The sequence below is a fragment of the Anastrepha ludens genome, chromosome 4 (assembly GCF_028408465.1).
Source record: "Anastrepha ludens isolate Willacy chromosome 4, idAnaLude1.1, whole genome shotgun sequence".
Taxonomy (NCBI): Eukaryota; Metazoa; Arthropoda; class Insecta; order Diptera; family Tephritidae; genus Anastrepha; species Anastrepha ludens.
This window is the reverse complement of record NC_071500.1, coordinates 31802539-31814150: the sequence shown is the minus strand read 5'-3', so window position 1 is coordinate 31814150 and position 11612 is coordinate 31802539. Positions and strand designations below refer to the sequence as shown.

The following is an 11612-nucleotide window of genomic DNA, read 5'->3' as shown; positions in this document are numbered from 1 at the left end:
TTCTCTCAAACTGATGAATATTTTCACATTTATCAAAGAATCTGAAACATTCTCACAGGTCTAACTAACTCTATTTCTTTATTCCATCTTATATTTTTCCTTCTGTTACTTCTCTCCTTTCCTCCTTGACTATCTAACCGCTTCACTTTCCACAGCTCTAAATACAGTGGGCTTTTTAAGCTGAGTGTTTTAAGAATTATCAAATATCTCGATGCTTCTTGGCTCGACTTTTCAAATTTCAATTCCAACAGTTATGAATCATTTAATTTTTGTATGTACTTTTCTACACTCCTTTATGCATATCAAAGTTCGTTTTGGTCACACCACCAATATCCGCACCACTTCCGGTGATTTAAAATGAAAAGACTACAAATGGAATGCTTGACGCCATCGACTGAGAATTCAATTCGATTTATTGCCACGCTTTGTGCAGTCCAAGCGGAAATATGTCGCCTGTGCAGAAACAAAAGAGACCCATTTTATTCAAATGTAATTTGAAAAAATGAAAAAACAAAAAATAAAAAGCCAAAAAATAAAAAAATAAAAATAAAAAAACAAATCAATGAGATCTGACTTTGAACGATTTGTACGCTTGAGATCGCGAACGCATTCAATGATCAATAACAGAATATTTCTGCAACTACTACAAAGTAGACGACGGGTACATCAACCGCGTTCAATAGAATCGCATTTTAGGTCAATGACAAAAAGCTGCGCTAGAATCGATCGAACAAACAACGAAAATCGAATAAAACAGGCGCACAATATTTAACGATCGCATTGCGAAATTAGCGCTAAACAAATTGGAATGCACAAAAACAAATTTTTCATTGTACTTATATGTGGATAATAAGCACATATTTTGCCATATAAATAGACTGTGAGAATGTATGTATGTATGTATGTGAAGCATTTTGGACGATATGCAAAAATTGAATGCCCAGTGAGTTACGCGCACGACGGGAGACGTGCTGCCGTTAGGGTGCGTTCATGCGAATCATTTATTGGCTGCGATCGATCGAGCGATCGGTCGACCGAATTGGAGCTGTGACAGATCCCCACATAGGTTGGTTGGTTGGTGGTCGTGTGATGTCGTGTAAATGCGAATTGTCTGGTGATCAATGTTATGTTGCTAATGTTGTTGTATGTAGTTCTCAATTAGGGATAGGCTAACTGATACTCGGTGTGTACAGTTTTTGGCAATCGGCGCCGATCAAATGATCAGATGACGAAATTGATCATTTTCAATTTGAATAAATTCATTGGGTATTCGCGCGCGAACGATCGTCTGTTCACTGTTCACAGCGTCACAGTGGTTTTATGTTGATACAGATTTTTGATCGCTTGTCGATTATGCTGAGTTGTTTTTGTTTTTTGTTTTATTCATATTGTTGTTATATTTTAGTGCATGTGTGGCGTTCGGTTCACTAGCTTGAATTGATTTATGCGCCAGTTGGGTGGTCGCGCTGGAGCAATCGGACGCGCCACCGCTGTGCCAAGCAGCAAGCAGCGGCAGATTGGATAGACAAACCGTGAGCTACACAGATTAGTAGTATGGGTGGCAGTGAATCAATCTATGGTATAGCGGCGCTGCAAGGTTTTGGTGTACTTTTGCATACACATTATTTTTGTTTTATTTCTACTGCCAGTGCCGCATGTGAATTTGCCATTTTGGACTTTTCATTTTTCTGGCCACACATGTCAAAGTTTATGTATTTATATGCACACATATGGTTTTGTTTTTTGTGTGTGTGTACACTGCAGCAATAAGTGTGTGCGCGTTTGTTTCCATTATTTAGCATAAGCCAGTTTGTTTTTTTGTGGCGGTGAACGCGCGCGTCTAGCACACGTACACATTTTTGCTGCACCAGTCATGCCACCTCACGGCGGGTACTCAATCCATGCATCTGTATGTATGTGTATATGTGTATTATTTAAAATTTGGCTTTTAGCAATGAATTTGGTGTTGAATGTTGAACGTCAGCGGCAATTCGTAATCGGTGGCGAGGCGCGCATTGCGTCGAGCCATGCAGACGCGCCACGTCGTTCAGTACCGCGCATATGATGTGCAAATTAAACGCCCCAAAACATTGGAATTTTTTCTGTTTTTTATGTCCGCCAAAATGTACAAATTTCAACACCAAAAACAAAAGCAGTCATTTCACTACACTTTTGATGTGGCAGAGGCGATGCAAGCACCACCGCGTGTTGGTATTTTGGCTTTTGTTGTTGCATTGTTTATTGCTTAGTTGACTGTGCTGTGGTGGATGAACGGACGGCCGGCATTTGCCTTAGCTGCCAAAATCAAAATTTGTTAAATTTTTGATTTCACATTCCCTTGGGGGTGAAATTTTGCACCGCTACGTTTGAATCATATTTTTTATTTTTATTTTTTATTTTGGTTTTCCATTCGTGTTATTTTTTATTTGATTTATCTTCTTTTTTGTTGGGCTTTCTTTGGTTTTGTAATAATAACTAAAATTAGTAAAATTGCCAAAGTTTGACTTGCATAATTTATCTGTAATTTTGCATCACATAATGGATATGGATGAGTGGACAGACAGACGAGCAGACAACCAATGGTGTCCGTCCGCTGTTACAAGTGTTGATAAAGTCGATTGCCGTCGCTTCAGTCTCACCTCTTGCTATTCGTATCAGATATGCATAAGTATGTGTGTATGTATGTACATTATACAGGGTGGGCCAAATGTTACTACTACTACTACTAGCAGTATGCGCAGTTGCAGTATCCATTAATTAGGATACTGCTCCGCCATTGGCCGCAAAAAGTTTTCAATCAATGTTCTGTAAGAAGCTCCTGAAATCGGTTCCGGCGTTTCATCCTCATTTTCGAGGAAATATGGGCCGATAACTCTAGTGGCCATAACACCGCACTAAACAGTACATTTAGATGGGTGCAACTGATGTTGGTGTGTTGCCCTTGGATTTTCAAAGCCCCACAATCTACAGTTTTGTTTGTTGACATAACCATTTAAATGGAAATGCGCTTCATCCGACATCAAAACATTATTTAAAAAGTCAATTTGTGTGGCTAATTGTAGAAAACGAATAGCGTATTGTAGTCGCTGTTGGTGGTCTTGCGGTAGGGTTCCATTAGAAATTTCCAACAATTCAATTAGAGAGAAAAATAAATATGTCAAAAAATAAAAAAGTTATTTGTGCTTAACATTAGTAGGTCTTATTTGGCCCACCCTGTATTAATAGTATAATTTTTCCCCTAATGTTGTTGTTGCAATGGTTTTAGTGCATCGCTTTGAACGCTGAGTGATTTAGAAAAATCAAATAAAAATTAAAAAATATTCCAAAAAAGGAAAAATTAAATAAGTAAGGAGATGCTAAATTCTGTTCGAACCGAGCTTTAGGTATATACTCGCGCTAATTTTTATAAATTTAATAATTAATTTAAAAATTAATAAATATAGTTTGGGGTGGCTTTTCATTTCTGGAATCAAACAAATTCATTGACGATGAGAGTTAAGGCGCGTGGCACCACATGTACGAACGTAGCACTATAAGACAATTGGACTTAACATATAAAAAGTCAGTGTAGTTTTTCGCTCGATCTGAGTAATATTTAACCCTCCGTTGGACACCTATTTTAAAAGCATTGGTTGGGCATCCGGGTCTGGCTTTTTTTTGGTTCTGTACGGGAATCCTGTTTAAAATGTTATATCCAAAAATCGATGGAAAATCAATTTTAGGAAGCTACCTGTAAGCCTAAGTCGTTGAATATAATAGAAAATTGTTAAATTCACGTCCAAAGTCGAAAAAGGCTGGCGGACTGGCCGAACCCGCGATCCCAACGACGAATTAAGTCCATTCTAAATGAGATGGGCAGCCATATGCTTACTAAGTTCGGGAGAGTTTTTTAAGTCATACTACATACGTTTATTTGAAAGTGGACGTAGCCCCGTTCATTTTTCAAGATTTTACCAGCACCATATCTTTTTTTTCTTGTTTGTTTTTTGGTTTCAGCTCAGTACCAAATTTGAGCAAATTTCTTTGTTTTATAACTGAATTTTTTTCTTTTGGAAATTACCACTATATGGTGGGTGGGCGTGGTTATTGACCGATTTTGCCCATTTTCAATACTAAAAAAATCCCCTAAATATGGAGTAATACGAGGGCGGTTCAATAAGTACCCGCGTTTGATGACAGAGGGCGTTCCCGAGGAAAGTTGGTGTTGGCATCGTGTGCTGCCATCTATCAAACGAAGGCAAGGAAATGCGGAGGCATTTGTTGATGAAGGATTGTAGCCTCTGTGTGATGGTTTGCTTCCGTACAACAATATGAACTTCTCACATGAGCCAAATATTCGTAGTTTAGTGCGCCGGGAGATTTGCGAACGCCCCCATACAGTATGCATTCGGCCGAATGCCGCCCTAGCTTTGCTTAGCCTGCAGTTGACCTCTTCATCTGCTCCACCATCTGCCGTTATGATGCAGCCGAGGTACCAGAAGCTTTCGACGAATTCCACTGAGCATCCGTCAACCAATATCTACCTTGCGTTATTGTGGTTCACTCTCATGGCCTTGGTCTTGGCGATGTTCACCTTAAATCCGACAGTGCGTGCCAGCGCGACTAGTCTGAATATTCGCTTGAATATTATAGAATTTGTGAGAGAGCAGGCCGAAGTCATCGCCGAAGTCAAGGTCCTCAAGATGTCTGGTGAAACTCCATACGATGCCTTTTTTGTGCAGGGTCAGTTGGCTCATGACATCATCAACGACGATGGCTAAGAGAAGGAGCGATAGAGGGCAACCTTGTCTTACGTCTGTATTGATAGCGAATGGATCTGCCAGATCGACTGCTTTCATAATTTGCATGTGGATATATCTATATCTATCTCGATTCCTTCATGCCGTCATGTGACTGAAGTCATAATACCCTGGTGCACAAGCGTGCACGGGTATAATAAAGCGATTGTTTTGTTTTTTACACTAGCGGGTGTTGTTAACATAATTTCAACTGTCGACAAAAGTTAACTGCTTCATGGCATTTTATCTTTCTTCCACCACCACTGTGGCATATAAGCATTTATTTTGGCTGTACAGAGCAGAGCACTGCACTTATCCGCACCCTCACTAATCAACCGCTTTTCTCACCGGCAATAAAGCTAACCGATCATACAATCGTTGTTAGCTGCCGGTGTTTTCACTGCCATTCCTAAGCATTTCATTACTCTCACTCTTCCCGTTAGCATGCCGCGTTTTTCTTTCACTCGCCTGCCTTATTGTGCTTATTTGTGGCAAGCACTACTTCAGTCGACGCGGCCATCGCCGTCATCGTCGTCATCGCTGCTGTCGTCATAATACGTAATATTAAGCATGTATGTGTGCATGTACATAGGTATATGTGTATTCAAATTTTTCGGCATATGATGTAAAAATCTATACACAGCTACAATAGGCTATAAAATTTATTGGTGGTTGAAATTGTTGTTACTCAATCTTGGCGCATTGAAAAGTTTATAATTTTTGCTTATTCGATTATGTCGGCACTGTTTCCGTATTTTTTTGGGGCAAACGGAAAATGGTTGCATGCATTCTTGCCATAGGCGGTCAGGTTGAATATGGCTAAAAATTAAATGAAAATTGTCTGCCACGTATGTGCACGTGTATGTATGTATGTGTGCCGTTAATATGTGTACCGCCATAAACGTGTGCCAGTGTCTGTTTAGGTTTTTTGTAGAAAGTTTATAGTTGTTGTTTTTAAATTAAAGGGGTTTATTGTATCAAATGGACAAACACAATTTTTTTTCTTTGGGCTTTAATGTAGAGTCAGGAAGTGATATTAGGCGACTTTGTGGTCAAAAATAAAGCAGGAATTAAGGGGTTCCGGTGGTCTAGAGCTCGAAAATTTTGCGTATTTTCAGGATTTTTTATACAATAAAAAATGAAAACGGATATTTAAATTTTTTTGGGTTTTTTATTTAACTTCATTTACAAAGAAAATGAAAAAAAAAATGTTAAAGCAGGAATTAAGGGATCCCGGTGGTCTAGAGCTCGAAAATTTGGGGTATTTTCAGGATTGTTTTTACAAAAAAACAATCAAAACCGATACTTAAATGTTTTAGGCTTTTTATTTAACTTCTTTTACATACAAAAATGAAAAAAAAAAAATTTTTTAATTTTAATAATTTTAAAGCAGCTCGAAGATTTGGGGTATTTTCAGGTTTTTTTTTTCAATAAAAAAATTAGAAACGATATTTAAATCTTTAAGGCTCTTTATTTAACTTCTTTTACATACAAAAATGAAAAACAATTTTTTTTTTTTAATTTTAAAGCAGGTCCCGGTGGTCTAGAGCTCGAAAATTTGGGGTATTTTCAGGATTTTTTTACAATAAAAAAATGAAAAACGATATCTAAATTTTTGGGCTTTTTATTTAACTTCTTTTACATACAAAAATGAAAAAAAAAATTTTAATTTTAATATTTAAAAAATGGTGTTATCCATTTTAGCTCTTCTATTTATCTGAAACACAAAAACCAAAAAAAAATATTACTATTAGAATTTTTTAAATTTCATACTCTAAAAATCGGGGTTTTTTCAGTTTTTGATTAAAAAAAATACGAAATAATATATATAATTGATATATATTAAGATTCTAGTACGGGCGATAGCCATTGATGTTGTGAACAGCATATTACAATTTCAGACGACTCGGTTGAATAGTTTTTTTTTGTTTTTTTGATAGCACCAGGCCGAAAAAAGTAGTTTTGAGGTAATTCAGTTTAAAGTTTAGTGAGTGGTCGCGTGACGAATCTGACTCTACCTGCTAAACCGGCTGTAAAATCGAAAATACTAAGAATATCCTACCAATAATTTGACAGTATTTTCTTAAATCTTCGAAATATCAAAAACAAAAAATCGATTTTTTGAAAATTCTAGACCACCGGGACCCCTTAAATAATAAATTATAAGTAGTTAAAAATATAATTCCATCTCTCATAAATTTGATGCGCTTTTACTAAATAACCTTCTAATTGTTTCTGGTTGAATTTCTTTTCTTTTAGAATGTTCTGTGGAGCAAAGGATGGCCACTTACAACTCAAACAGGCCAAGTTATTTTACATTTGGGGCCGCTTGCTAATGCCTTAGTGCGACCAGGCGATCTATATCTGTGTGTGAAAAGTGGTAAGTGTATAAATGTATAAGTGTGTAGGTTTAAGTATTTTTTATTACAGAAGATCTTCTGAAGAATTTCGCTTTGTCTTTATATTTTCTGCAGGTGCTTGTATATTTAGTCCTGCCATAAGTTATGTTACAAGTTAAGTTTGCTATAGATATGAAATAATGATAATATTTTTTTATTGAAGTTAGTGTTAATAAAAAAAAAACTATTTTCATTCGAAATGGTCACCATTTGCTTTTACACATGGCTCCATACGATTAGGTCATTCAGCTATTGGCCATGTTTATTGACGTCGCTGTTCGAACTAAAGATTGTTTGAGGCTCTCCGAATTTCTGTGAGGTCATGTTCTCCAATTGTGATCACAAACTATAGGTCAATCAGATTCAGATCTGGACTTTCAGACGGCCAATCTTCTGCCGCGTTGTTTAGCCACTGCTGGGTGGTTTTTGCCTTTTGGGCTGGAGCGGAATCTTGCTCAAAGATCCAATGCTCTACATTGAAGAGAGTACTGCTGAACTGCTTCACCACGACTTCTAAGACATCCTCTTGATACACTTTTGTCCCGGTCTTAACCCCTTTTTCGCAGAAATGAAGAGATCTAACGCCTTAACAAGACACTCCCCACCAAACCTTTACGAAGGCTGCATAGTGGCCTCGCTGATCCCTCGGAGCAACATTGTTTTTTTAGAAGTTTTAGCACAGATTCTCTAGTTCTGCTTATTAAAAACTCTTCAACAGTGAAAATTTTCTCTACGGTGGAAGGAATATTTTCCTGGCCGTTGACCTGACCGCATGCCACCGAAGAAACGGCTTACATCTATCGAGTCTAATTTTCTTCAAGCGCGTTGTTAAAAGATGACCAGTTGACCGGCAGAAGGATTTCAAGTGAAGAATTTTTCTAATAAGACTTGACATGTTGCGCCACTCGTTTCTTTCTCGTGCTAACTGGCGCCAGTTGGAAACACCAAGTGAAGCCAAGTTCTTCTCCACCTTATTCACTGCGGTATGTCTATGGCGTCGTAAAGCTCATTGTTCCATCGCCTACCATACTCGCCGTCGCTAACGTGCAAAGGTCCAAAACCCTTCTGTAAAATCTTTTGTCTCTCTCTTCTCTCAAACACTTCAGGTGACGCCCCATTGGATGTTGTCATAGTCCAAGCTTCTGCGCCACACGACAGGGCAGGCATGGTGCTTGTGAAAAAGCAAATTGTGACCATTTCGAATTAAAGTTTAAATTTTTTTTATGATTTGGATGATTTCGTTAAAAAAAATATTATAATTTCGTATCTATAACGGAATTAACTTGTAACAGAACTTATGGCAGGACTAAGTAAGACGTTTGCCAGTGAGCTTGGGAGATTTTGCAGTTTTATTAAGCATTTTTCTCTAACTTTCCTCTTCGATCTAACAGTAGGTATTTCCATATTTCTGTGAATATTTTTTTGCGAATATACGACGTTGCTTCTTTCAATGGCTTTAGCATTTTTGAAATGAAATCGGTTTTCTTCTTCAATAGGAATCTTCCTCAATTAAAATGCACTCTCTTCCCTGATTACTCCAATAATTTTTGTAACGATTTTTCGGGGCTCTGCAAAATACTGTTCCATAGCTGCAATAGTTTTTTTTTTTTTGGTGGGTGAGGTAAGGTTCAAAATGCCTTCGCACTTACAGCCACCGTCGTTTACTGCGTCGTGTGGTGTGGTCACTAGAACGATCACTCCTCTCCTTCCGGGGACACACCCTTCCCGGAACTGCTTTCTGCATTACTTCGGGAGGGCCCAGAACGGCATCCATAAAGGACCAGCCAGCTTTTATGCTATAGGTCCATCTTCTTGGGCCTTTATCTGTGCGGCTTCGCTTTGTTGTAATGTGTCGGGGTCAATTTTTTTTTTCGTAGGACGTTCTCGATGTATTTCTTTAGCGCCTTCCAGCTGCCCTCGCGTTCGAGCATTTTGCTGATTATGTTGCTCGGTGCGATGTCGCCAATCTGCTCCCTCAGAGCATTTCTTTCCACGAGCCATCTGTTACAACAGAAAAACGTATGTTCATCGTTATCGTTCAGCTAGTAATAACGTTTTTCTTCTTGGAATCACACGCATCCATTCGCTCCCGGACCATGAGGTCGACGGGTATCTGCCCGCTGATCACGAAAATTGCTGCGCCTGAGACAATGCGGTAGGCTGAGGCAACTCTGAGTACCGCTATTCGGTGCACAGCCTCCAATGCTTTAGGCTTGGTTTTGCAGCTTAGCAGAATTCCCCATTCTTCGCTGCCGTACAGGAGAATTGAGCTTGTGGCCGCTATAATTAGCTTTCTTTTGCTCTGTGTTGGCCCACCGATGTTTGCTATTAATCTACTAAGCATACCCGTAATCTCTGCTACTTTGGTAGCCGCATGCCGTATTTGTGCCCAGAAAGTAAGCCTGCAGTCAAGTTAAATATCTAAGTATTTCACTACTTTTTGGGTAACTAAGGTCGTGTCGCCTATTTGCATGCTGAGTGTCATTTGACCTCGTATCATAAGGATGACTTCGGTTTTATGTTTGGCGAGTTCCAGGCCGTGGTCCTCAAGCCATATTTGCGTCCTTATCATGACTTGGTTCAGCTTCCTTCTAGCGTCCTCAGTATTCTGAGCTGGTATAACCGCCGCTATATCGTCCGCGTATCCCACTAGATATGCATCTTCTGGCTTTTTTATGGTCAATATCTCATCGTAGCCCAGATTTCAGAGATCGGGGCCGAGAATAGATCCCTCAGCTGTGCCAGATGTGTAAAATTAGATGCCTATAGCACCAACAATTTCACAAAAATATCATACAGTTGCTCAACGATTTCTGGTTTGTCTTATTTTTTGGACGACCTTGACGTGGTTCGTATTTATCGCTTATACGTCAAAGCTTAAACCCTAAAACGCATCAGGGCAAAATAAAAAATTAAGGAGCAAATTCGCATAACAACTTTGCCATTTTTTGATGAATTTCTATTGCTAATACCCACACTTTCCAAAGCAAGAGATTTTATCACCGAATATCGCGGTTCTTTTTCTCAGTAGTAAAAAAAATACACCGACACGTCACTTCAAACGGCCTGTAAGCAAAAAAATGAAGAGACAGATCGTAAAAATTTAATTAAATACATAAAATTTTATTAATATATCTCTCATAATTTAATATTATATTTCAAATGAAAGACGAAGTAATAAAATGGCATATACATACATTTGATACATCTACTGGTGCCCCTTTCGTTGCTTTTCAACCAACCTGTATTTTATTTAACTTTTCAATAAATCTCTTCATTTACAATAGTAAGAAGTAAAAACATTTTGAGTGTCTTCTGTTTGACACAAATTTTGAATGAGCATTTCACAGATTAAACTAAAAAAGCCATTTAAAAAAATAAGTAGGCAACTACAAGTACTGCCGACAGAAGTGAAAACTTAATCACTAAAAAAAAGTGAGTTATCGAGTTAACTGCCATAACAAAAATTAAGAAATTTTGTGACAAAAACAATAAAAAAAATACATACAGCATGAGAAAACGTAGATTTCCACTCTTGTATTGAATGAGTTGTCTAAGATTTTTAGAGTTATAAAAACAAAAGGAGAATTAAATAAGAAACAGCCGTAATTTCTATGCATTCTAAAAAACCACTTAAGCAATTTTAATATGAAATTTATGAGGCAGCACTAAAGTAAGATATTTTCTAAAATATCAAAAAAAATTAATTAATAGAAAATAGTCAGAGTTTGAAAATTTACAATGCAATTTTTTTAGAAAACTGATTTTAACTAATAATTAATTTTAATGAAAAATTCATTAAAAACGAGTTTTAATAGAAAATTAATTTATTTTAATTTCATATAAATTTAATTTTCAAAATATGCTCATACATATTTGCATCCACGCATATTTAAGGGGGTATTCCAGTCTAGAAATTTGAAAAAATCGATTTGTTTGGATATTTGCATTTTGCAAAGTTTAGACCTTCAAATATATGCCCTTCAACGGATTTTTCAAAATTCGTATTATTTTCGGAGATACAGCGGATTTCGTGACGTGGCGTGTAAGCCGGCCGAGTGGAGCGAGTCGCACAATGAACGGCAGGTGTTACCGGACGACTTGAGGACTCGTTCTTTCCAGAAAATCTTTTGTATCCCACACAACCTTTATTTATTCTATACATACCGGTGTATACCTTATCATTTCAATTTTAAACGTTTATTAACAAAAAATGGTTACAAATTTAATCTTCAAAATAATAGCCATCGCTAGCGACACATTTTTTCCATCTCTCAGGCAATTGATGGATGCCGCGCCAAAAAAAATTCGCCGTATTTGGCCGCAAACCATCATCGAGCCCTTTTTTGCACCGTCAACTGCTTCACCTGGTTTTAATAGCTCGTACCAAATCATACCACGCTGATTCCAGAAAACACACAGCATTGCCTTGCGG

The 11612-nt window shown here is 37.7% G+C and overlaps 1 protein-coding gene across 1 annotated transcript in view; it reads left to right on the top strand.

Annotated features, from left to right (window-relative positions):
• The first annotated feature begins 1954 nt into the window (after positions 1-1954).
• Positions 1955-11612, top strand: part of LOC128861764 (uncharacterized) — a 192088-nt gene continuing 182430 nt past the window's right edge. The window contains exons 1-2 of the mRNA XM_054100147.1: positions 1955-2050; positions 7038-7158. Coding sequence (XP_053956122.1) covers positions 1955-2050; positions 7038-7158 — 217 coding nt within the window. The remainder of the gene's footprint in view (positions 2051-7037; positions 7159-11612) is intronic.